Source organism: Dipodomys spectabilis, unplaced genomic scaffold (assembly GCF_019054845.1).
Source record: "Dipodomys spectabilis isolate Male_0828 unplaced genomic scaffold, ASM1905484v1 ptg000199l, whole genome shotgun sequence".
In the NCBI taxonomy this organism is placed as follows: domain Eukaryota; kingdom Metazoa; phylum Chordata; class Mammalia; order Rodentia; family Heteromyidae; genus Dipodomys; species Dipodomys spectabilis.
This window is the reverse complement of record NW_024870876.1, coordinates 123,469-150,776: the sequence shown is the minus strand read 5'-3', so window position 1 is coordinate 150,776 and position 27,308 is coordinate 123,469. Positions and strand designations below refer to the sequence as shown.

At 39.1% G+C, this 27,308-nt stretch overlaps 1 protein-coding gene across 1 annotated transcript; it reads right to left on the bottom strand.

Annotated features, from left to right (window-relative positions):
• Positions 1 to 3,943: 3,943 nt before the first annotated feature.
• Positions 3,944 to 4,448, bottom strand: LOC122121961 (60S ribosomal protein L23a-like). The gene has a single exon (XM_042696159.1). The coding sequence runs from the start codon at positions 4,446 to 4,448 to the stop codon at positions 4,038 to 4,040; it is 411 nt and encodes a 136-aa protein (XP_042552093.1). The 3' UTR covers positions 3,944 to 4,037.
• Between the last annotated feature and the right edge of the window lie 22,860 nt (positions 4,449 to 27,308).

Here is a 27,308-nt window from a genome sequence, read left to right as displayed (position 1 = left end):
AGATTAGTTTTTTGACCATTCACACAAAATACCTCCGAGTGAAACCTCACTGGAGAAAAAAAATTCTGTGTGAAACAGCACTGGTGATAAGATATAACTTGCTTCAGCGGAACAAGTTCAACTGCCAGCAATCTGACCTGTGTGAGAATGAGATGAGATTTTTGCTTTAGCACGTGATGTTAATGTCTAGATTTGCTTTAGTACTACTTAATCACAATGTATGTGCAGATTATATCTACCTGACTTCTGAGTCCATTTTCTGCTATTATAAGTGAATAACTTTTTTTCTAGGAAATTGATAAAGAACAAAGGCTTCAGCTCACAGTTCTGGAGGCTGAATGATTCACCAAGAAGGCCAGGCAGCCACATCTAGTAAAGGCCTTCTTGCTAATGGGGGATGCTGAAGAATTCCAAGGCGGTTCTAGACACCACTTAGCACTAAAAGGCTTTATCACAGAACAACACTTAGGATAACTCATTAACCCACTGATTTATCAATCCATGATTCTAAGCATAGAGCCCTCCGGCCCAAACCATGTCTTTAAAAAGCTCCATTGGGATTTTCCTCTTGATACCTCACCACAAGGATGAAATTTCAATAGGAGTTTCCAAGGCAGTATTCAATCCCTACTATCTGGTATTTTTTTCTAATACCCATTTATAATGGGTAAGGATTGAAGGTAAATACAATGTATCTTTATCAAGGTTGCTCCTTTCAACATTTTTACCGATCTCTCCCTTACCCATTTCCTCCCTCTTCTTAATTTCGTAGGATATATATTGGATCTATGTCTGTATTTTTCCCCTCTTAAAGCCAACTTGTATGAGCTGTGCTAAGTGGGAATTCCTTATGATATTGGCAACCACATTTTTCTTACATCATCTTTTTATTAAGTCGTAGCACACACGCAAATTGATCAATAGGCAGATAATGAATGCAATTATCCAACAAATAAGCCAATTGAGAAATGAAAAAGACTGAGGGTGAAGTGAGAAAGACTGGGGTATCGTTAATATGAAGGATGAAGGCAGAGGCTACTGGATTATACTCAGAGGACCCCAACTGGATTGTCCATGGATCCTGTTTCTAGTTCTCAATGGAATGGCAGAAATTAAATTCAGTTTTGTGGTTAAGCTCTCCCCCCCCACCCCACTTCTATCTTTGAGGAGAGCTTTCTCTGTTTGGCTCAATCACTTAAGACTTCATGATAAAATTTGCCCTGCAGATTTTTAGGTTTTAGAGGAAGATTTTCTGCTAAGTAGTTCCACCTTGAGGAAATAGCGTTCTACCAGGAATAGCATTTGAGCAAAAAAGACTCAACATTTTGCTAAAAATGCATGAAAATACTCTGGGGATAAGCACAGCTCTAGTAGAATCCTAAAGTTTATTCAGTTCCTGGCTGCTATGTTCCAGGCACTGCTCCAGGACATGAGCATGCATAATAGTAAGATTGAGTTAATTATCATCCTTCATCAGCTTTTCTTTTACTGAGGAATACAAATAATATATGAGAAAACAAAAGAATAATACAATGATGACAGACATGAAGTAGACAATAAATACTTAGCTTAGTCTATGTTTTCTGGCTATCACTGAATGTAGTGACTAAGCAATTTATCAAGAGTGGAGGGAGGTTCTAGAGTTGGGAAAGCCCAAGGATAGACAGCATCATCTTACTAGATCAGAATGTGGGAGGAAGGGTTACTTGGCTAGAAGACCATCAAGTTAGCTTAGATTTCCCCTTCTAATTGTGTTTTCTTTTTTTTCTTCTTCCCTTCCTCCCTCTTCCTCTTTCTTCCCTCTTTCTTTCTTTTCCTTCTTTCTCTATTCTTTTTTCTTTTTTCTTCCTTCTTTCCTTCCTTCCTTCCTTCCCTCTCTCCTTCCTTCCTTCCCCCTCCCTCTCTCTTTCTTTCTTTCTTTCTTTTTTTTCTTCTTCCTTTTTTTCTTATTTTGAACCCAAGGTCTCAACCGTATTTGGCAAGCACTCTATCACATGTGCCAGACCTCCAGCATTCTGCTTTGCATTTCGTTTTAGAGATAGACTCTCTTTAACTTTGCCCAACTGGCCTTGAAATTGTGATCTACCTCTATCTCCCTAATAGCAGGAATTACAGGCATGAACCATCATGCCCAATTTCTCTTCCAGATCATATAGAGCCACTAATACCATCAGAAAGTCTCCACCCTCATGACTCAACTCATCCTAACTACCCCCTCCCCCACAAACACATTGGCCCTATCTCCAGCTATATCAGTAGATGAATTAAGTTTCCAACACATTTTGGGGGGCATTCAAAGTACAGTAAGTTTGTGTGGGTCAGGGTCAGGGATATATTAAATAACTAAATGGAATACCAGAAGAGAGAACTTGTTTCAGATTGAATGTAGTTAAGTGATTTGGGAAGGTCTCTCTAAGAAGGGAGATATCATTGCAAAGGCTAAGAATGGCCTAGTAACACAAAGAACCAGAGAACATTCTCAACACAGAGAACAGTAGCTGCAGAAGTGTTCGAGCTCTTTTCGTGCTGAAAATGGTTTAGATCACCATTGGACCTATTATATGTCTCAGCTATTCACCTTTCAGAGGTTTGCTCATGTGTGAAACATTTGGCTGCAGCTTCTCTTGGTTTTGACATTAGTGTAGATAAGTAATAGGACTGGGAAAACCGATCTGGACTGGATACATATTGTGCTAAATTTTCTGTTGTGTTATGCAATATTATTTTTCATCTTGAATCTGTTTTTCAATCAGAAACAAAATGTGAATGTAATGTTAATATCTGATTAATAAGAATATATGTGTCTATGAGTTTGCTTGTTTTTCCCTGTGTTCTTCCCAGGATCATGAATATAGGCTTATTTGAAAAGTAAACTTTGAAATATAAACGTACATGTCAGTCAGTAGAAATCATAAAAAGCCTATATTGGCAGTCATTCTGCTTGTTTTTCAATAAGTTTTGAGTAATTTTCAAAATAAGGTGATATTTTGGATAAAAAGAGCAAATGCATTACTTTGAATTTCAAAGCATGACAGAATTATTACTCAATCTTCATTCTTTTCAGAAATCACAGCATTTTTTCTTTTTTTCTAACTGGTTGCAACTGAAATATGAAGTTACTTTGGCAATAGTTAAAATAGTAACAGTTAAAATAGTAAAAAGTTTAGAAAACGTTACCTAATATATTAAAGAAATATTGTGTGCACTAATATTAAAACAATATATCTATGCTTCATTTATAGAATGCCATTATTTATAATGAATGGAATTTTATAATTTTAGAAATGTAGCAGAAATGACTTTTCATTATAGTGCTAATTGTTTGGCTTTGCAAACTAACTCTAAGGCCTTGGAAGTACTCAAATGCTATGGTTGTAAAATATGGGTAGTGAACCAAGGCATTTATCTTGCAGGTGCTATTGGCTCAGAAGTGGTTTATCTTTCTTGTGCTCAAAAGATCTAAGCCATATTCAGTGCAAGAATAAAAAGAAATGCACAGAAAGGGCCTAGCTCAAAATGAGTTTGGTTCATGTTGTTTTAGTTCAGGGTTCAGGTACAACTGATACCACTGTCTTCTCATACCTGGAAGTTTTGACTTTATTTGCATCTGGGAAATTATATCAATTATTCTGTAGTTCTGCTTCTAAGCCTAAGGTTGCAGAAGAAAGGAAACAGAGGACAGGATGCAAACATTAGAACATTGGTTTACCAAAGATTTCTTCCCAATAACCTCTGCTTCCTTAAACCTCCAATCCCACATACACCTCATAATTCAGACAATATATTCTTCCCATAGGTTCTCAGCATTCTTAGGCTCTGCAGGCGTGTATCCTCCTGTGTATATTTGTTTAACACTTTCTGTGCCTTCCCTGCTCATCTTTTAACTGACCCTTCCTGTGGTTCACTATGGTTCACATCCTGATTCCTCTTTATTTTTTTGATGGAAAAAAATGTATATTTATAATTAGCCAGTTGGACTCAGTTTAGATGATTCCAATTTTGTTGGCAACATCTAAAGCATCATAATCAGAAGCCAATCAAACATATGCCTCCTTCTCTCCATCAGGTCTGATCAGGGTATTGATCTTAGCCATATCATTGTCAAAGTGCTTGTTCACAGCCTGTTTGGTCTGATGCTTGTTGGCCTTGACATCCACAATGAACAGAAGTGTGTTGCTGTCTTCTATTTTGTTCATGGCCGACTCAGTGGTCCAGGAGATGATAGCATAGTGGTCAAGCTTGTTTCTCCTCAGAGCACTCTTCCAAGGGTATTTGGACTGTCTTTGGAGCCGCAGTGTCTTGGGCTGTCTGAAGGTGGGTGAAGTGTGTATCTTCTTGGTTTTGTGGCTGTGGACACCTTTCAGCACTGCCTTCTTGGCCTTCAAAGCCTTGTCCTTGGCTTCGGCTTTAGGAGGGGCAGGAGCTCCCTTCTTTGCTTTCAGTGCCATCTTGGTGAAGAAGCTAATTCCTCTTTTTGAATTATATTGGAACATCTTCCTGAGTGTTGTGATTATGAACACATGACACCATGTCTACCCATTTACTTTTAATACTCTAGGTAGATTGATTCACTTTCTTCCTGTTTCTGAAACATTCTGGTTTTGCTCCCTGGAAGATTTTCCACTCTTTTTTTTCCTCTTTTTTTCTCTTTCCTTTCCTATTTTTCCCTCCCTCCCTCCCTCCCTCCCTTCCTCCCTTCTTCCCTTCCTTCCTTCCTTCTTTCCTTCCTTCCTCCCTTCCTCCCTTCCTTCCTCCCTCCCTCCCTCCCTTCCTTCCTTCCTTCCTTCCTTCCTTCCTTCCTTCCTTCCTTCCTTCCTTCCTTCCTTCCTTCCTTCCTTCCTTCCTTTTTTTCTCCAGTCCTGGGGCTTGAACTCAGGGCTTGGGCTCTCTCCCTGAGCCTCTCAGTGCTCAAGGCTAGCACTCTACCACTTGAGCCACATTGCCACTCTGGCTTTTTCTGTGTATGTGGTACTAAGGGCTTCATGCATGCTAGGCAAGCACTCTACCACTAAGCCATCTTCTCAGCCCTTCACTATTGTCTGTATGTCAAATTCCTGCCTGGATTTTCTTTTTTGTTGGTTGTGGAGCTTGAACTCTTGGCCTGGGTGCTGTCCCTCTTCAGCTTAAGGTAAGCACTCTACCACTTGAGCCACAGTGCCACTTCTGGTTTTCGGAGTGGTTTATAAAAGTCTCACAGAGTTTCCTTCCTGGGCTGGCTTTGAACTGTGATCCTCTGATCTCAGCCTCCTGAGTAGCTAGGATTACAGGCATGAGCCACTGACACCCTGCTTCCTTCCTGGCTTTTCTGAGTCCTTGGGTAGCACTTCCTCTGAGAAGATTTTCTTGCTTCTGCAGAGAGCTATTCAATACTTTTTTCAACGCTCTGGTTGCCTGGGGATCATGTTGTTATCACAAGGTCTGCTTGGAAACCTATGTTGTCTTTTCTATCTCTGCATCCTTTGCACAATTTTGGCTCAATGAATAAACATTTGTCTCACAATGCTAAAGAAACGGATGTTCTACCTAGAGGGCTTTGGTGCTCATCAGTCATCATTCACCCAGGTAACAGGTTATACAGTTGAAATCTTAGAAAGTAAGCTAGAAGGTAAGTCTGCTCTGTTCCTCCTTCTTTATATTGTTAATGTAGTAGAAAACCTGGGCAAGAGTAGCATTAATGAGTTGAGATGGTAGCTAGGAGGCCACAAGAGGGCTACCTGAACAGCTGGGAGAGGAGGAGGAGTTGGACGGTCAGGGCTGCCCTTTCTCCATGACAAACAGAAGCGCTAGAGAAGGTACTGCTATTCACTTGTGTTTTTCCACTTAATGGATGATGAATAGCTTTTCCATTCAATTCCTCTTTGACAACGTGATTGGTAATAGCTACACAGTATTCTTTTCCTGAATGTCCTATGATTTACTTAACCATTAGAGTTCATAGTATATCTCAGCCATCTTGACAACTGTTTGCTATAATTTCTAGTGTAGAGATGAGCAAGTCTAAATTTAAGTATCTTGTCTGACATTACGGGGTTCTAACCAGTCAGAGCTGGGGCTGAATAAAGGGATGAGATTCTGAATGTAGACATAAGATCCTGAGCTAAAAGAGGTATGATCCTGGATAGGTCATGTGATTATGTACTTGAGATTCAACACCAAATAATGAGAGGCTGTTTCGATGCATTTCGTCTTTCCCCAGTACCGTATTGTCTCCAGTTTTTTTTTCATGACTTCCAATAGCAAGTGGAAGTTTATTTTTACATTAGGAATTTTATAAATGACACTTTTTCTTTTCTGTGAGCAAATTTGGCAGGTTTTCTTGCAAGCAACACAGTCTGTATTCAGGAGAAAGGTGAGGAGGCTCAAGTTCTGCAAACCATAGTCATGGAGGAAACGGGATGAATGTGTTCTTTGATCACAGCCCTAGCAAGAATTTCCAAGTAATGGTCTTTTCTTTTCCTTTGTGCTTGTTGTTAACTACTGCTACCACACTGCTCTTATTATTATTGGCATTTCCCATTCTGCTCAAGGTATCTTTAGATCTTAATGTCAGTGCCCTGTAGGACTTCCTACTGGGACATATGATTTTCCATTTGAAGTTGGCTTTCATCCAGATGGGAGTTGAGTTTATAAACAAGCTGTTGTTCAGGCTCTGATACACCAGTTGAATCTGACTGGAAAATTACACTACAGTTCAGAGAGATGGCAGCTTTCTGCCAGCCTTTCCAGCATGGCTGTAGGCTTCCTGCTGGATTACCCTCTGCATTAGGGCAAGGAAGAGTTTATACATTTTCCTTTGGGGAAGGTATAAATTGCTCCCTGTCACACTACACCTAGATAATTGTGTCAGATGTTAAACACAGCTGATCCTTACCTAAATAAGGAGAGATAGAAGGGGACAACCATATACTATTCTCAAGCTATTTTCTCACTGTAGAAAATTGTTATTATCTTCATCTCCAGAGGTAAGCTGGAGATAAACTATCTATTTTTCATTTTACAATTGTACCAGTAAAACCGAGGAAGCTATGTGGATCTGTTGTATTGTCAGGAATTCAAATAATCCCTGTCAAAAGAAAAGGAAGCTTAACTAAAGGAACTGCAGGTAGAAAAGAAAAATTGCACATAACAATTCAAGGAATGAACATTGAACACCTTATATATAATTAAAAATTAAGTCACTTAGACCACAATTACAAATACAAATTGAACCTGAAACATTTGGGTTCAATTGTTTGATTTAATGCAGCAGAGTAAAAATAAAAGATCACTATTCATTTTTATTCATGTGCCAAACATTAATCCCCTCCTATGGTGTTTTTCAGGGTCCATTTTTATTGTTGAAGAGAAATAATTAAGGCTATTATAGTTAACTTTACTATGACTCAAAACCTCTGAGTAATGTGAGCACCTGCTGATGTATGAGACACAGAACAATATAGTGTCATTGAAAATGCTGCCAATTTAAAGTAATTTGATAATTAATGGCAAAGTTCCTTGGGAGGAAATTTCTGCAATCATTGTGGGCACAAATGAAGTGCAACTCAGAAAATTGTTAAACTTTTGTTCATGGCTTTATTTATTTGTGATTCAGATAGGCTAATTCCTTATGTTGCCAGTTAGTACACAAATTTAAACTCCTAAGTAATAGATAAAGCAAGAAGTTTTAGTTTCAAATGAAGAATCTTTGAGAACTAAGTGTAGCCTTTCTGCTTCTGACATCCATGCAGATTAAAAAACATGAATAGGCTGGGCACCGGTGGCTCACGCCTGTAATTCTAGCTACTCAGGAGGCTGAGATCTGAGGATCACAGCTCAATGCCAGCCAAGGCAAGAAACTCTGTGAGACTCTTATCTCCAATAAACCACTCAGAAAACCAGAAGTGGAGCTGTGGCTCAAGTGGTAGAGTGCTCACTTTGAGCTGATGAGCTGAGGGACATTGTCCACGCCCAGAATTCAAGTCCCATAACTGACAAAACAAAACACAAATAGGATCAAAAGTTCTAGGAATTGATAAGGATCTCAGAGACATTATTTTTTTTTTTTTTGCTTTCAAGTAGGTGCATTTCCATGACATTCTAGTAGTTCTTGTATGCAAGGGATGCATTTAGCCCCAAATAAAATTCTAAACCCAACTTAGTCTGCGTTCTTTAGAAATATTTAGATTTGTTTCTTCTCAGAAATAAACCTTGAGGGTTAGGCTTCAAAAAATACTTGTCACTTCTGGTTGCACAAACATGGAGAAAGACCACATTGGTTATGTCTAATTTCCTTATTTGGTGCATTCAAAGTCGGCCCTCTGCATCCTCACATTCAATCAAGTTGGACTGGAAAAATAAACAGAAAAGAAAAATAATGTATCTGTACTGATGAGTAAAGATGTTTTTATTTTATTATTATTTTCATAAATAACAAATAGTGTTACAACTAGTTCCCTAGAACTTATACTCTATCAGAGAACAGGCTTTTTTGTTTGTGTGTTCGCTTATTTTGTTTTGTGGTGTTGGAGATCCAACCTGGTGCCTTATGCATGTTGGGCCAGTGATTCATGACTGAGCTATTTACATGGCATTTAGTGCTGTAAATAATCCAGATAATTTGAAGTGCATGGAAGATGTATAGGTTCTATACAAATTCGACACCATTTTATATGAAGAGCTTGAACAACCTTTCATTTAATCTGTGGGGCCTGGGTTTTGTTTGCCACAGGTATTGAGACATGATTATTGTCTTACAAAAGAGTTGGAGGTCCTTTGGTTGACTGTGAAATGTTATTGAATAGAATTACTAGGAAGCAGAAGATCTGAGTTTTGTTTTCAGCTGAATTATTCATCAGTTGAGAGATGTAGGATATCACATGGCATGGGTTATAGCTCATTTTCTCATCTACATGTGTTAGGAAAATGGAGGAGAACAGAAAAGGAATAGGCCAGACTCGATCATCCACAGGCGCAGACTGTTTATTGAGGAACAGCGAGGGGCGCAGACCTTCCCGCGGGTTTGGAGGTTGTGCCTTTGGGACAGGAGCTGGGTTTTTACAGGAGGTCCAAGCAAGGAGGCAGAGGTTAATGAAAAAGCCACTAGGTCAGGGAGGGTGGGGGCCTTTCAGTTGGGCCCACAATGGGATGTTTACAGCTGGGCTTAGGTGGATTGCCCTGCCTGCAGTTCACACATACCTGGGATTTTGCCTGGTGTCTGTATGGGCCTGGGACAATAGGGTGGGGAGGGGTCAATCCTTCATAGTCCATCTTTAGATACATAAAATGATAGGGCCAAGAAGAGGGAGGCAAGTTCTTCAACATAGAAGTAGTAATCCTTTTTTTTTTTTTTTTTTGGCCGGTTGTGGGGGCCTGAACTCTGGGCCTGGGCGCTGTCCCTCAGCTCTTCAGCTCAAGGCTAGCACTCTACCACTTGAGCCATAGTGCCACTTCCGGCTTTTTCTGCTTATGTGGTGCTGAGGAATCGAACCCAGGGCCTCAGGCATGCAAGGCAAGCGCTCTACCACTGAGCCACCTTCCCAGCCCAGAAGTAGTAATCCATGATTCCATGAGCAATACTTAAATTTTGATAATATTCTAATGTTTTTTAAAATGGTGCAAGTTGAGACCAAATTTATACCAACTAGCAAAACCACTCTTCTAACTCTTTCAGATGTATGATTTATATAGTGCCTTGTGGTAAAGGTAAAATATCTGCAAGATTATTGCAAGGTAAGAAAGTCATCAATAGGGAATGAACTTTTTGGGGAAAAATGAGATTCCTACTGTGGGAAGTGATCCCTGCCAGAGGCCAAAGACTCTGCATCCATTTACAAATGCTATAGAAGAGGCTCCAGTATCTCAGAATATCATCCTGACCTGTAGGCAGATTGGCTAGCAAGCTTCTTGGAAGACTTGAGGTTCCAGGACAGTGTCTTTGAGAATTGTAAAATGCTATATAACCTAAGGTTAGGCAAGTTGTCAATTAGGGTGAAGCCTTAAGAGCTCACCCAGTGGAAGTTTTTTTTAAATTTTATTTTATTTTATTTGAGAACATACTGTACAGAGGGGTTACAATTACATGGGCAGGATAATGCATACATTTCTTACCAAGCATTGCAGCCTCCTCCTTTGTTTACCCTTCACCTCCCTTCCCAGCCTCCCCCCTCCCCCTCACCCAATCCTTTCCCCCCCCTCCCCACCGCCACACCGACATTGTAAAGCTCGGTTTTGACATGACATTTTGTACTTCTCATTGTTGCAACAGGTCCACCTGAATCCTTAAACGACTTGTTTGTCCCCATCTCCTCCACAAGTTATACTGACATCAAATATAGTGAAAGCGGGGGTTACACTGTGGGGGAGGGACATACAAAGCAACAAAGAAATAATCTTATAAATGCGTTAGAAACACATGCATGAAAGAAAAAAAAAGATTAAAATACATATTTAAGGGTTCGTTTTCCTAACATCACATTATCTGACCTTTTCCGCTTGACTCATACATATACTAGATATTGCAAATATGGGAAACCATGGGACCTATGTTTCTTTGGGCCTGGCTTACTTAGCTTAATATAATTTTTTCCAAGCTTTTCCATTTCCTAACAAATGGGGAAATGTCATTCTTTCTGATGGAGGCATAGAATTCCATTGTGTATATATACCACATTTTCTTTTTTTTTTTAATTTAATTTTATTTTATTTGAGAACATACTGTACAGAGGGGTTACAATTACATGGGCAGGATAATGCATACATTTCTTACCAAGCATTGCAGCCTCCTCCTTTGTTTACCCTTCACCTCCCTTCCCAGCCTCCCCCCTCCCTCCCACCCAATCATACCCCCCCAACCCCCCCCCCCCCCACCGACATTGTAAAGCTGGTTTTGACATGACATTTTGTACTTCTCATTGTTGCAACAGGTCCACCTGAATCCTTAAACGACTTGTTTGTCCCCATCTCCTCCACATGTTATACTGACATCAAATATAGTGAAAGCGGGGGGTTACACTGTGGGGGAGGGACATACAAAGCAACAAAGAAATAATCTTATAAATGTGTTAGAAACACATGCATGAAAGAAACAAAAACATTAAAATACATATTTGAGGTTTCGTTTTCCTAACATCACATTATCTGACTTTTTCCGCTTGACTCATACCTATACTAGATATTGCAAATAAGGGAAACCATGGGACCTATGTTTCTTTGGGCCTGGCTTACTTCACTTAATATAATTTTTTCCAAGCCTTTCCATTTCCTAACAAATGGGGAAATGTCATTCTTTCTGATGGAGGCATAGAATTCCATTGTGTATATATACCACATTTTCTTGATCCATTCATCTACTGAGGGGCATCTGGGTTGGTTCCATATCTTAGCTATGGTAAATAATGCTGCAATAAACATAGTTGTGCTGGTAGCTTTAGTGTGGTCTTGTTTGTAAACATTTGGGTAAATGCCCAAAAGTGGGATTGCTGGGTCATAGGGGAGTTCTATGTGAAGTCTTTTGAGGAACCTCCATACTGCTTTCCAAAGTGGTTGAACAAGTTTACATTCCCACCAACAATGAAGTAAGGTTCCTTTCTGTCCACATCCCCTCCAGCATCTGTTGTTGTTAGAGTTCTTGATTTTTGCTGTTCTAACTGGGGTGAGGTGGTATCTCAATGTTGTTTTGATTTGCATTTCTTTTATGGCTAGGGATGTTGAACATTTCTTCATGTGTCTATTGGCCATCCTTCTTTCTTCTTCAGAGAAGTTTCTCTTTAAGTCTTTCGCCCACTTATTTATTGGGCAGTTGTTTCTTTGAGGATTTGTTGTTGGGGGGTTTAAATTTTTGAGTTCCAAGTATATTTTAGATATGAGACCCTTGTCCGTTGTATGGCTAGTAAAGATCTTCTCCCAATCCGTGGGCTTTCTATTGATCTTGCTAGCTATGTCATTTGCCCTGCAGAAGCTCTGCAACTTTATGCAATCCCATTTGTCCAACCTTTCTTTGATTTGTTGTGTTTCCAGGTCTCTATTCAGAAAATTTCGGCCTGAGCCAAGGAGACCTAGGGTTTCTCCTATTCCATCCTGTAATGTTTTCAGAGTGTCTGCTTTGAGTTCAAGGTCTTTGATCCATTTGGAGTTGATTCTGGTGCAGGGTGATATATAAGGATCTAGCTTTAGTTTTCTACATGTAGTTAACCAATTTTGCCAGCACCATTTACTGAAGAGGCTGTCTTTCTTCCATTCTATTGTTTTAGCTCCCTTATCGAAGATTAGATGGCTATAGGTCTGTAGGTTCATTTCTGGGTTTTCAATTCTATTCCATTGGTCCTGAAGTCTGTTCTTATGCCAATACCAAGCTGTTTTGATTACTATGGCTTTATAGTAGAGTTTGAAATTTGGTATTGATATTCCTCCAGCAGTGTTCTTTCCGTTGAGGAGCGTTTTTGCTATTCGGGGTCTTTTATTGTTCCATATGAATTTTTGGATTGCCTCTTCTATTTCCTTGAAGAATGAGGGTGGAATTTTGATAGGTATTGCGTTGAATTTGTGGATAGCCTTGGGAAGTATTGCCATTTTCACGATGTTAATCTTTCCAATCCAGGAGCATGGGAGGTTTTGCCATTTTTTAAGTTCTGTGTTGATTTCCTTTTTCATGATTTTAAAGTTTTCTTCATAGAGGTCCTTCACTTCTTTAGTTAAGTTAATTCCTAGGTATTTTATTTTTTGTGGGGCTATTACAAATGGAGTTGCTTTCCTAATTTCAGCCACACTTTTCTCATTGCCCAGTGGAAGTTTTAATGAAGGATTTTACCCTTTTTGTAACCCTGAGGAAAAATAACTCTTTAACTGTTATATTTGGGAAATGTACTTGCAACATTTGGCACTTATTACTTAGAGATTATTTCAAAGGATAATCAGCCAGTTAAATGCTTTCTTTCTTCATATGCCTCCTTATATCTTCCTGATACTTAGTTGTTTTATATCACTTGGATGTTTTGATTCTTTCTTTTCCTTCCTTCCTTCCTTCCTTCCTTCCTTCCTTCCTTCCTTCCTTCCTTCCTTCCTTCCTTCCTTCCTTCCTTCCTTCCTTCCCTCCTTCCTTCCTTCCTTCTTTCCTTCCTTCCTTCCCTCCTTCCTTCCCTCCTTCCTTCCCTTCCTTCCTTCCTTCTTTCTCTCTCTCTCTCTCTTTCTCTCTCTTTACTGAGGCTGAAACTCCAACTTCTTATCTGATGCTTGATTTCACTTATTGGCTGGTGCTCTACTGCCTGAGTCATGCCTCCAATTCTGACATTTTAGTTATTTATAGATAACTAGGCAAGTCTATCAATCTTCTCAAAGGCTAGGCCATATCTTTGCATGATGATCTTTAAACATACAGCCTTAGTCAAACTGGTTTTTTTTTTTTTTTACTATTTTGCAAATGATGAATTTTTTTAAATGGCAAATTCTTGCTGTAATTTAATATAAAGATTTTATTTCTTTTAACCCTACAGAGCTAGTTTAAATTCTGGAAGTGTTTATATTTTCCAAATTAGGGATATGACAATGAGTATACATTTTAATAGTCACAGCAGAAATTGGTCTCTCTCCTAGTCAGTGGTACTTTTTTCTTTTTTGTTATGCCCAAATTGGGGCTTGAACTCAGTGCCAAGGAGCTCTCTCTTAGCTTTTCTGCTCTTGTATGGTGTTCTGCCACATCAGCCACACCTCCACTTTGGGATTTTTTTCCTGGCTAATTGGAGATGTGAGTCTCATGGACTTTTTTGGCCAGGCTGGCTTCAAATCATGATCCTCATATCTCAGTCTCCTGAATAGCTACAATTACAACACTGGGCATAGCTAATCATCCTTTATGCAAAGTTTACACTTGGAAGAGAGATGAGACTATATCTCCAGTGTACTGTTTACACTGAGCTGTATGGAAGGATTCTTTAGGGGTCTATGCCAGAAGGGAACCATATACTTGCTTTGGGCAACAGTTAGAAAAGAACAGATAACCAGAGGCAGCTGCCTTGGCTTTCTGTATGTTTTTTTGAAAAGCCAGGTCTCTTAAAACCTGATTTGTGCCAGTTCTGTGCCAGTGTAATGCAGCCTTGAAATAATTCCAGAGATGTAGATTACCTCATGAGTGATGAATGTTTTGCTTTGATAAGATAATTTTGGATGTCTTTATTTTCCTCTCAAGAATGTGTCATCACACCTTATCAGACCTCACATGTCAGCTATTGACCTCAACTCAAAATCTTGAGTACATGTAGACTCAAGATTCTGATAGACATTAGAGATTATGCTGTTGTTGTACAGTCACTTACAAGATCAGAAGCTCAGTGGGGAGATGTAGCTTGTGAGCTAACAAAGCTAGGGCCATGCCAAGGATTCTTTGCTACATTCCTGTCCAAGAACGACTTGTATGAAAGCACACATCAAACTTTACTTTCCACAGAAGACTTCTACTGGTATAATTGAGCATTTGCCTTTAATAACTTTGGAAATCTTTCATTCTATGGTTTATGTATCTTGTCTATTGAGTGTCTGTGGGGGGTAGTCTCTATATCCGTGGATACTGTACTTATGAATTCAAACAAACATGGATTAAGAATTCTTCAAAATTCCATCTGTACTGAAAATGTATAGTTTCCTCATGTTATTATTCTGCTATATATAGTACAGCAGAACAATTATTCACATAACAGTATTCTACAAATGACTTAATGTATATGGGAAAATGTCTATAGCTTGTGTGCAGACATTGTGACATTTTGCATAGAGAACTTGAGCATTCTTGGATTTTGGTGTGCCTGAAAGGTGTAGAACTTTGCCCAGGACATTGAGAGATAACTGCAGGTCCTGAGAGATTTCTTCTCATAGATCTTTTTAAAAAAGCATTATGGACATAAAAAACTCACATCCTTATATAATAAGTTGTTTTTGGAAATCATACTATAATCTGTCCTTGAGTCATACAAAAAAGCCAGGCACTTTAAACATTGTGTATAATATAATTTGGTTTTTATAACAACCATCAATCCTTCCACGATGGAAAGATATTTTGAGGAAGAGAAAATTGACATTTTCTATTACTTTAAAAAACAGCAGTAAATCAGACGTGGTGGCTCACACCCATAATCCTTGGGAGACAGAGCTGGGGAAACATGGTTTGAGGTTAGCTTGGGCATAAAATTCTGCGAGACTTCATCGCAACCACTGGCTAGAACTTGTGGCTTATGCTTTTTATCCTAGCTTCAGAGGAAGCATAATGCCTGGACACAGTGCTATGTGGTTGTCATCACTTAGAGACACAGTAGCACAAGAAGGAGTATCACAGCTTAGGGGGCCTGAGAATAAAGGGAGGGCCTAACCAACACAGAAAGGACCTGAAAGATACCATTTGGCTCACCACAATTCAAGGACTGGGGGAAATGGATGTGTTTTTTCTTCTTCACCGCTTCTTGGGTTAATGGGTCCATGTGGGTGACAATGAACTCTGGATAGAGGAAGACTTACCAGTCAAGGGTATTTTGTGACATTTGTTTCTTGCCCAAAGCTTTATTTTAATGCATAATAAGCAGGAAAGTTGCAAAAAATGCCAGCTTTTCTAAGAAGGTACTTCCTCGTGACCTAATAAATCTTTTTCAGCTACTGTCTCTGGGTAGGCTGAAAGATAGATGACATAGCATGGAAAATGGGTGGTTCTTCTGGGTCTCTGGAGTATGGAGCTGCACTTTGAATAGGTGTTGGTTATGTTAAAAGTATGAAACAACAACAACAACAAACAAACAACAAGAACAAAATAAACATTGTCCTCATTGGCCAGTTAAACACCCATGTAGTTCCTTTCGGTGTACTTAGCTTGGTATAAGCTTATCATTGCTAAGCCAAAGTAGTTGAGGAGTCAAGGAAAATAAAAAAAAATCAAATAAAAAAAAATGTTTGCATGGTGCAACCCAACTGAAACAAAATAGGAACAGTACTCTCTTATATAAGTCATGTCAGAAAAAGCACAGTGGATAGATGAAGAACAAGCCTACTCTCAAGGATTTAATTATTTTGTGTTTACTTCTGGCTAACGTACTATGCACATAGTGCCTTACAAAGAGCATTAAAACAGGACCCAAATCTGTACAAAATATACTTTTGTTACTATGAAGGCATGGGGTGGTGGTGGTAAATACTTTCTTTAAACCAAAGGACTCTAATTTGGATTTCTCACTAACTTAATTGATAAGAAAGCCAAAATACAGATTTTACTTTTAAAATAAGCAGAGTTGAGCTTAAAAACTAGCAGAGTGAGCCACGAGAATTTTTAGAGACACAAGAATCTCAGCTGTGAAAGTTAGGAGGAAATGTTATGCTTTTGGAGATTCCAATTTCTCCACTAAGTTTATCTCAAGTGTTTTATTTCAGTCTATTATACAGCCTTCTTGGTTTCTCCACAAACTTCATAATTTTTATTTTAAACCACGAAATCATACATTTTAAACAGAAAAAAATGTAACAGCAACACTAAGCAATTTGTGTCTCAGTAGACAAACAGAACTTCAGTTAAATTGCTGATACTTTTAAGAAGTTTATAAACATACAAAAAAGAGGGCACAGGTTGAACATGTAGTCTCCATGACAAAGGGGATTAGACTTCTCCACTCTTACATTTTAGTTAGTAGTCACAAAAGAAGCACACATATTATCCCAAATACTGTTCTATTTTAATAGGTAATTGTTAGAAAATACATCTCAGTTTTAATATTGATTTAGTTTCAAATATTCTTCCAACTGCCTACTATATTTTAAGTAAATGCTGAATCTGATAATGCTTGAAAAGTATAGGCAGGAAATAAAAGTTTTTCACTCAGAAACGTTTTAAATACTTTTCAAGATTAGTTTCCAAGTCATTTGGGAAACCAACTTAATACTTTGACTTAACTCTCAATAGGTAGTCTTTCTGAGTGGAGAAACACTGACACTATTCGCAGAACTGTTCCCTACTTTTCTTTCTTTATCCTGATACAATCTTACATGTTGTTATCCAAGAAAGATTTATGGTAAGCACATCCTGTTGTATAAAAACATATTATTAATAATGGTTATACCTTAGAAAATACTCTATTCCTTACATTTTGTTTAAAATTTAGACAGATCTGAAGATATAGTTAAGGGATAAGACTAAAGATTTTTTGGATAGCCACACACTTCTTTCTTTGGGGTAGAAAGAGACAAAATGAATCTATAAGGGATGGTGGTTAGAAAGAGTTCTTACTGATCATGAGGGTTGAACTCAGGGCTTGAGCGTTGTCCCTGAGCTTTTTTTTGACTCAAGGCTTAACATTCTACCACATTGAGCCACAGCATTACTTCCAGTTTTCTGATGGTTAATTGGAAATAAGTGTCTCATGGACTTTCCCTGCCTGGGTCGGCTTTGTACTGCAATCATCAGATCTCAGCCTCCTGAGTAGCTAGGATTGATTACAGGTGTGAACCACCAATGCCCAGCCAGCATTCATTGTTAAAACAAAATAATAATCATTAGCATGTAATGATCCTCAGCCTGAAGAAAGGGCATACCTTCATGTCTCTGAACTTAGTATAAATCATCTCTCTCATCAGTTACCATATAAACCTGATCTATATAGCCCTAACTGTATTACTGCTATATTATGTCCAAATCCTTGAACAATACTACTGAACAGAACTACTGCTTCTACTTTCCAATTTATTTGTGACAAAGCAGCCCTGAAATTCAGCCAAAAAAGAAAAAAAAACCCACTGACTTTCAAACTAAAATAAAATCTCTGAATCACCTCTAAAGCATAATTAACATCCTTCAAGAGGCCATTTTCTTTCATATTACAGCTAACTGTAATTTCAGTTGATGTATAAAATACTTGAAACTTTATAAATGAAATGCTTTGAACAATACCTAGGTAAGAGTGATTATGTTTTAATTATAGAACAAAAATATCTGATACATAAATCTCAATTAGGAAAATAAGATTCCAAATACAGTGCTAGATAATTTCACAATGGAGGGGCTAATAAAAATCTTTTCTCAGTATACATTTATAAACAAATTGGTAAACATTAATTGGAATGCAAAGACAAAAGTAGTAAAAGCACACATTTCTCATAAAAGTTATACATTAACTTCTGGTAAGGAGAACTATGAAAAAAACAAAGATATGGACACTCTGTGGAATACCAGGGGATCTAGGGAATCTGATCTTAGAACCATATGCTCATCTTCTTCCTCTATGCCATCTTCAACATCTCACTTTCTCTTCTCTCCTGAAGATTTTATTTTTTCCCCCTCCTCTTCTTTTTCCCCTTCTTCAATAGTCATCGTCATCTTTTTATTCTAAAGTTCTTCTTTCATTAAATATGAAAGGCCCACTTCTCTCCCAATTCTGGACCTGCTTCACCTTCCTCTTCTTTTCTTCTTCTTCCTCCTCCTTCTCCTCCTCCTATTACTCAGGCAGACCAGTTTCCTCTTCTTCATCATTGTAAGGTCTGCTCCTGGTTGGCCAGCAGACTCTGTACTTGCAGCCAAGTCTCTGCCCAGTACCTGCATTGCCTAGGCAACTGGCACACTTGGAAGAGGTCACATCTGCATCCGCTGAGGTCACACCTTTCTCCCACCTGGTCCCACCTCCCTTTACCTGGCCACACCTGACCTCTCCCCTCCCCTAGATAAGGCATGGCCGGTGGCCAGACGCTCTCTTTGCCAGCGCCGTGGAGTGCCAATTTGGCTTTGTGCCAGCTGGTCTTCTGAATAAACCTACCCCTTACCTGACTACCACGTGTGTGGTGTTGTTCTTACTCGGCAGCCTCTTTAAAAACCTAACAATCATCATCTCCAACCTCTTCCTCTTTCTCCAAGTCTGCTACCATTTTGATCAAATACTCCTAAATGATGTAATTTGCTGCAACAGCTCAAAAATACTTTCTTGGTTATCTTCCAGGCCTGAGATCTCACAGGTAAACAAGCCAAGACTTATCAAATTTTTAAAAGTTTTGATTTTATATCCCATCATATCAAGGCAGGTAAGATTTGACTTCCAAACCTCCAGAATGTATATTGCCACCAAGTTCCACCTTCCAACGTTTCTTCAAGCTAGGGAGGTGAGTGGGTGAATTGAATCCCACATTAATCATGACCCAGAACTTTAATTCTTGAAAATTTATCATTCAGGCCTTCAGTTTCCCCACTGACATACAGGCAATTATCAAGGACGAACTCCATCCTCTTTGGCTCTTGTTTCTTAATCCTCTCTTTCATCTTCACGTCCTCCTGTTTTTCTGCTTCTACTCTCTGCCTTTCACCTTGTTCACTATTCTCAAACCTGAAAATTTGGAGGATTTGGAAATGAATGAAAAAAAAAGCAAAAATATAAATGCCCATACTACCAAATAGATGTGGAGGAGAAAAAAAAAAATTGCAAATAGAATTCAAGGAATTAGGATTCAAACTTGGCTGCTCCACTTCCTTGTCTGTATACCCATGAATGCACCTACATGTAAACATAAACACATGCTTCATCTCCTTATTTTCACTTTTAAATTAGAAATATGTGATGTAGGTAGAGTAACAAGTGTTTTTTGCATGTAGAAGGATGGTGAGATACAAGGCTGTTAGAAACCATGTAAGCGCTGAACCAGGACTCAGGCTCCATGAGGCCAAGTTCAAGAGTGGAAAATTTTTGACATAGGTCAGAAAGTACAGTGGAATTCAGCTCTGCAGTGTCAGAAAATTTTTACTACCAGGGCTCAAAGAATAGCTATGAGATTGAGATACAGGTCCTGGGTTCAGAATCAAAAGCATAGCATAAGATAGTCGATCAAAAGCTCCACCAAAAAAATAGGATAACATAGATCTCACCCTACATAATTTAGAGAATTCTCTGTACATATTAGGCACCAAGAAAGTGTTTGCTGAATGGAATGAATGGATGCATGAAAAACAAGGGCCTTAGAATCTATAAGATGTATTTATTTTCTCCCTTAAGAGTTTTGAAATATAAACCAGAAAGTATTGCAAATACTTACAGCAAGCTAGTATGTAGAGATGCTTCATTTGTATAATGATGGAATTTTCCCATCCTCACTTCTTCTTCTTTTTTTTTTTTCAGTCATGGGGTCTGAACTCTGGGCCTGTGCACTGTCCCTCAGCTCTTCACCTCAAGGCTAGCATTCTACCACTTGAGCCACAGCATCACTTCTGGCTTTTTCTGCTTATGTGGTGCTGAGGAATCGAACCCAGGGCCTCATGAATGCAAGGCAAGCACTCTACCATTGAGCCACCTTCCCAGCCCCTCACTTCTTTTTTGAATAAAGAAATTGTCAGTTGTTTACAATGGAATAGTTTAGGAGTTAGAGGTGTATATCTGGTAGTGCCCCTGTTTAGCATGCATGGGCCCTGGGTTTTAATCCTCGGTGCCAAATCAATTAATTAAGGAATACTTTAAAATCTTCTACATGTTACAATGCACCATTTTAAAATACTTACTGGATAACAATTGATTATCTCAAACTACCAACTAAAGCACTTCACCAATAATTTATGCAACACATCTGTTTCCCCTCTTCTAGAAAGCAAAATCTAGCCTCTGTTCAGTAGGGAGTTTTGTGTCACCATTCCGATGATTTCTTTTGGATGGACTCATAGTCGTAGAAAAGAATTGTTCTCCATTTGCTTTTGTCTATTTGGTTTGACTTTTGTTTTTTATTTTTATTAAAAAATTTATTGTAAAGGTGATGAACAGGGGGTTACAGTTGCATAAGTAGGGTAATGAGTACATTTCTTTTTAAACACTGTTGCCTCTTCCCTCATTTTCTCCTGTTTAACATTCCCCACTCCTCTTCCCCCAAGTTGAACAGTTCATTTCCAATGTAGTGTCTAGTGAGTATCGTTGTTCCTTTAGTTCAAACTTTGTCATGCTGTCCCTGTGATTCCCTCTCCCTTTCACAAATCGGATTAGCTTATATACAAGACAAAGGGTATAGAAAACTAAAACAGAAAGATTAAAAGAAATAACTGCATACAGAACACAATAAGAGCCTCTTGTTTGGGGCTGGGAAAGTGGTAGAGTGCTTGCCTTGCATGACTGAGGCCCTGGGTTTGACTCCTCAGCACCACATAAGCAAAAAGAAAAAAGCTGGAATTGGCGCTGTGGCTCAAGTGGTAGAGTGCTAGCTAGCCTTGAGCTGAAAAGCTGAGGGACAGCGACCAGGCCCAGAGTTCAGGCCCTACAACCGGACCCCCCCCCCCAAAAAAAGAACCTCTTGTTTCCAATTCTCGTAGTTTATTTTGATATGCTTCCTTATATATGGTCATATGCACTTAGACATTGGGCTCTTGTGATCTCCATCAAAGAATATTATTAAGATTCCACCTTACCCCAGTTAGAATGGCCATTATCAAGAAATCTATTAACAACATTCTTTCTGATGGAGGCATAGAATTCCATTGTGTATATATACCACATTTTCTTGATCCATTCATCTACTGAGGGGCATCTGGGTTGGTTCCATATCTTAACTATGGTATGCCTCCATCAGAAAGAATGACATTTCCCCATTTGTTAGGAAATGGAAAGGCTTGGAAAAAATTATATTAAGTGAAGTAAGCCAGGCCCAAAGAAACATAGGTTCCATGGTTTCCCTTATTTGCAATATCTAGTATATGTATGAGTCAAGCGGAAAAGTTCAGATAATGTGATGTTAGGAAAACGAACCCTTAAATATGTATTTTAATGTTTTTTTTTCTTTCATGCATGTGTTTCTAACGCATTTATAAGATTATTTCTTTGTTGCTTTGTATGTCCCTCCCCCACAGTGTAACCCCCCTTTCACTATATTTGATGTCAGTATAACTTGTGGAGGAGATGGGGACAAACAAGTCGTTTAAGGATTCAGGTGGACCTGTTGCAACAATGAGAAGTACAAAATGTCATGTCAAAAACGAGCTTTACAATGTCAGTGTGGGTGGGGGGGAGGGGGGAGGCTGGGAAGGGAGGTGAAGGGTAAACAAAGGAGGAGGCTGCAATGCTTGGTAAGAAATGTATGCATTATCCTGCCCATGTAATTGTAACCCCTCTGTACAGTATGTTCTCAAATAAAATAAAATAAAATTTAAAAAAAAAAGAAATCTATTAACAACAGATGCTAGTGGGGATGTGGTTGAAAGCAAATGCTACTACACTATTGGTGGGAGTGTAAGTTTGTTCAACCGCTCTGGAAAGCAGTATGGAAGTTCCTCAAAACACTAAATATAGAGCATTCCTATGACCCAGCATTCCCATTCCTGAGCATTTACCCAAATGACCATAAACAAGGTCATAATAAAGCTACCAGCACTACCATGTTCATTGCAGCAGCATTATTTATCATAGCTAAGATATGGAACCAACCCAGATGCTTCTCAATAGATGAATAGATCAAGAAGATGTGGTATATATACACAATTAAGTTCTATGCTTCCTTCAGAAAGAATGACATTGCCCCATTCATAAGGAAATGGAAATACCTGGAAAAAATCGTATTAAGCAAAGCAAGCCAGTCTCAGAGAAATATAGGTTTCATGGCTTTCCTTTTTACTTATAGTCAACCACTGTAAACTTGGGGGCTGACTGTATCTGACTTTATTGGTAGTCTGATTTCTGGTAGTCTAATTCTCTTACTGGGCCTATGATATAGGATGAGTCATTTCATTTTGCTCACCTGCCAAATGAAAATATCCTACATGCTCTTTGAAACTTCCCGTTCCTTTCCTAATATAGTATTTGATTTTGGAGAGATCAAAACATATGCTTGATTTAATGAACTAGAGATGAGTGTTTCAACCTTTGTTAGCAGTGACCATGGCTTGCTCTATCCTATCCTGTCCTGTCTTGTCCTGTCCTGTCCTGTCCTACCCTATCCTATCTTATCCTATCCCATCCTATCCTATCTTATCCTGTCTGTCTGTCTGTCTGTCTATTTATCTATCTGGCTGAAAGCTTTAAGGAAATGTAAGGGGATAATGTTGGGGATTTTGCTAATCAGCAAGCTGGCTTCTTATTCTGCTTCATTGCTTATTATGATTCCAGGAAAGGAACTAAGGAATGAATCTGGTAATAGATCAGACTGATCTGGATTCCTGCTTGAAAGCCTCTTGAAACTAAGATGAATTTGTTTTGAAAAAATCCTAGAACATAATTGGTGAAATTGAATGCATTTTTTCATTCCCCTTCAGGACTACCAGGCTAGAGGATGGCATCTGCACACTCTTGCAAAGACACTGTAAGCAGGGAGGGAGAAGTCTGAGCAGAAGCAGAAGGGAGTGGGGAGGGGAAGAAATACAGCTTGTAAAATTCCCCTGCATTGGAATAATTTCCTTGGCACAGCTTAGTGTTCTCATAATAAAAAGAGTAACTAGCCTTCTCCTTTCCCCATGAGGCAAAACAGATGCTGTCTCTATGACAAGGCGCTCTCTCTCTCCAGCTGAGCAGCTGGTTCCACAGCCAAACAGCTCAACAGCAAACTCCAGTTTCTGGGCCAGATGATCCTCTAGGCCAAAGTTAGGGTAGATGGAGGCTGGACTGGTCTCAAGCAGCTGCTGGGAGGTGAAAGTTGAGGAAAGGTAAAGGAAAATAAGCAGAGAAGAGAAAGGGAGAGAAAGAGGAGAGATAGAAAGGAAAGAGACAGAGGGAGGAGAAAGAGAGACAGAGAAAGACATAGAGACATAGAAGAAGAGAGAAGAGACACAGCAATGAGAGACAGGAAGGAGAGAGAGATAGAAGACATATAGAGAGAAACACTGAAAGAGACACAGAGACACAGAGAAAGACATCTCTGACTTCTCTGGCTGTTTCAAGCTGCCTCTTACAGCATCTACGTGTGCCTGTGACTCAGGGAGATCTTTTAGAGTTGATCAGTCTGGGTCCTGGGAAAAGCTAGGAGCCATAATATAGACGAGGTTGGTCAAGTTGAGGTGCAATATGTTTTCATCTTTCCAGGCTCCAGTCCCTGCTTGCATATCAGGAGGCTAACTGGAATGTTATATTTTTAGGGATAGTTAAGGAGATTGCAAAACACAATCTACTCTGAAAGCACAATAGAATGCAGAGCCAGTTTGGTTTGATCTTGCCAGTTATGCACCCCTGGAGGTTTAGCTGAAGTTAGATTCAGGATAATCTTTTCTCTACAGTAGCAGAGGCATATCTACTCTCCTTGTTCTTCTTCTTGCCTACTCAGGCCTGTGTTTTACTTGTCAAGAAGGTAGATTTAGAGCACTCAGAACTAAGTAAGGTACCCAGTTAGCACTTTATAGTGAGTGGTTTTGATTGTAACGTGTTTCTGGCAATCCTAGGTAATTGGAACATTTTATATGGTATGGTGTGGTGGTGGTGGTAGGTGTGTGTGTGTGTGTGTGTGTGTGTGTGTGTGTGTGTGTGTGCATGCCAGTAGTTGGGCTTAATCAAAGGGCTTTGCATTCTTGCTCTGGTCTGTCCATTTACAACTGGTATTCTACTGGTGTGAGCTACATTCCAATCTACCATTTTGTTGGTTAATTACATATGAAGTCTAGTGAACTTTTCTATCTAGGTTGTCTAGGTTTCTATCTAGGTTGTCTCTGAACCAAGACTGTCGGATCCAGCTTCTTGAGTAGGTAAGATTGTAGGTCTGAGCCATCAGTTCTTGGCTTAGGAACATTTTGATCATAAGGAGACTTACATCTAGCTTTCCAGATATGCTCCATCTCCAAGGAGAACAAACAAGAAGAAAGGGAAATAATAGACTGTGACTCCTACAGCTGCTCACGAAGCCAGCTCTGATACTGCCCCCAAAAGGGAGTGTTTCTATTAGTTTCGCACGGATTTTCTTTTCTCTTATTCTTTAAATAGAAGTTTTCTATTGCAGTTGTCAATTTTATGATGTCAATTCAAAAAGTCAAAGTCTGGGAATTAACTTAAGTGGAAATTTTATTTTGTAAATTTTATTTGTAAAACAAATTTTATGGCACGTGTGAATAGTTTCATGGGGCTGGGGCTGGGTGATTGAATGTCAACAGGCAGGGAGGTACTTGAAAGGTGATTAAAATATTTCTATCTTGATTGTGCTGGTAAGTAGATGTATATATCTATATATATATATCTATATATATATATATATACATAAACCTATACATAGGTATATATATGTGTATATATATCTATATCTATATATACCTATATGTGATACATAAAAACTTACAATACTGCTGAAATAAGTACATTTTACTGAACACAAAGCATACCTTGATTAAAGTCAAATAACAAAGAAAAGAATGCTCTGGGAATGTGTAATAAAAGCAAATACCATGTTATTTGAAGGAAGGCAATGCAAAATGGATGGGTTTTGGATGTGTTCTTTGGAAGCCACAATCTTCCAGTTAGACAGGAGGAAAAGTTCAAGAGATCTAAAGTACAACATGTTGACTACGGTTAATACAGTGTGCTGAACTTTTCGTGTGTGTGTGTGTGTGTGTGTGTGTGTGTGTGTGCGAGCGCGCACGCACGTGCACGCACCTGACCTTCTCAGCTCAGCCTTTCACTTATGACTGGTGCTCTACCAGTTTTTGTTTTGTTGTTTTTGTTTTTGTTTTTTGCTGGAGACAGTCTTGAGGACTTTTTGCTTGGCCTGGATTTGAAGTGAAATCTCTAGGACTCAACTTCCTGAGTGGCTAGCACTCAGCATGTCTCTGAACTCTGGATAATTGCTTAGAGAACAGATTTTAAATATTGCAACACAAAAAGAATTGATAACTATGAAAGATAATGCATATGATTATAAGATAGATCTGACCATGCCACAGCATATCATATTTCAAAACAACATGCTATACATGACAAATATGTTATTTTATTTGTCAAATAAAAATAAAATAACCAAGTGCCAGTGGCTCACATTTGTAATCCTAGTTATACAGGAGGCTGAGAATTGAGGATTGGTTTGAAGCCAGCTTGGAAGAAGAAAGTCCAAGAGACTTTTTTTTTGGGGGGGGGGGTCCGGTTATGGGACCTGAACTCTGGGCCTGGGCGCTGTCCTCAGCTCCTCAGCTCAAGGCTAGCACTCTACCACTTGAGCCACAGCACCACTTCCGGCTTTTGTTTTTTCTGCTTATGTGGTGCTGAGGAATCGAACCCAGGGCCTCATCCATGCAAGGCAAGTGCTCTACCACTGAGCCATCTTTCCAGCCCCTCCAAGAGACTCTTATCTCCAATTAACCATCAAAACTGCCAGAGTGGAGGCCTAGCTCAAGTGGTAGAGGCATAGCTCAGTGGTACCACTGTGAGGTTAATACTGAAAAATATTGAGCATAAAAACTCAGGAACACCACCTAGGCCCTGAATTCAAGCCCCAAGACTGGCACAAAAAGAAAAGAAAGATTATGATTTATTACAATAAATCCAAGAAAGCAATGCCTTAGGGCATAGGAATGATGACAGAGTTGTGTCAATGAACAGTGCTTTTAATTATTGGTTGACTTTTTTTGTTTTGCCAGTCCTGGGGCTTAACTCAGGGCCTGGGTACTGTCCCTGAGCTTCTTTTGCTCAAGGCTAGCACTCTACCACTTGAGCCACAGCACCACTTCTGTTTATGAGGTACTGAGGAATTGAATCTGGGGCTTTGTGCACACTAGGCAAGCTCTCTACCACTAAGCCACATTTCCAGTAGTATTTGTTTTCTCTGACTTGTCAGTTCAGATCAAGCGCCAACATTGTGTGCTTTCCTGGATCATTGAGCTCATGTGAACAGGTAGTCATTGCTTGGCTGTTCTTTTTCCCTTTCATTTTATTTTATTTTTTATGATTTGCTCCTTCTTGTGGAGGTTCTTTGTCATATTCTGCCTGTTTCTATTGTTGTTGCTGTTGTTGTTTGATTATTTTAAAACATTTATAATTATAATTATTATAATTATCCTTAAGTAGTTGTACAAAGAAGCTCCCATTCTACAAAACAGTATATGAATACAAGGTGTCTGACAACATTGTTACCCATCCCTTCTAACCCATCCTCGTTCTATTTTAAACTGATGTTTATTAATGTATTTCCTTCACTACCCTGCTGGATCCCTGAGGGTTATGCTGACACTTCTTCGCCCTCCCAATGCCTGTGCTCTGTCTGGCCTCTGCCTCTCAGAAAAGTTCTGTAAACTCGATGCACAAACCTTCAGTTGTAAAAGAGGTTTATTGACTGAGTGGTTGGTTGAGCACTAGGGATTGCACTTGAGGCCTTGCATGCACTTTACCATTGCACTAGCCCAGCACTAGAGTGAATTTATTCACTGCCTCTGTGAGCTTAATATTGAAAATGGAAAGAAA

Bases quoted from the DNA above. Each gene is read 5' to 3' on its own strand.
- LOC122121961 (XM_042696159.1), bottom strand. From the start codon at position 4,448: ATGGCACTGAAAGCAAAGAAGGGAGCTCCTGCCCCTCCTAAAGCCGAA.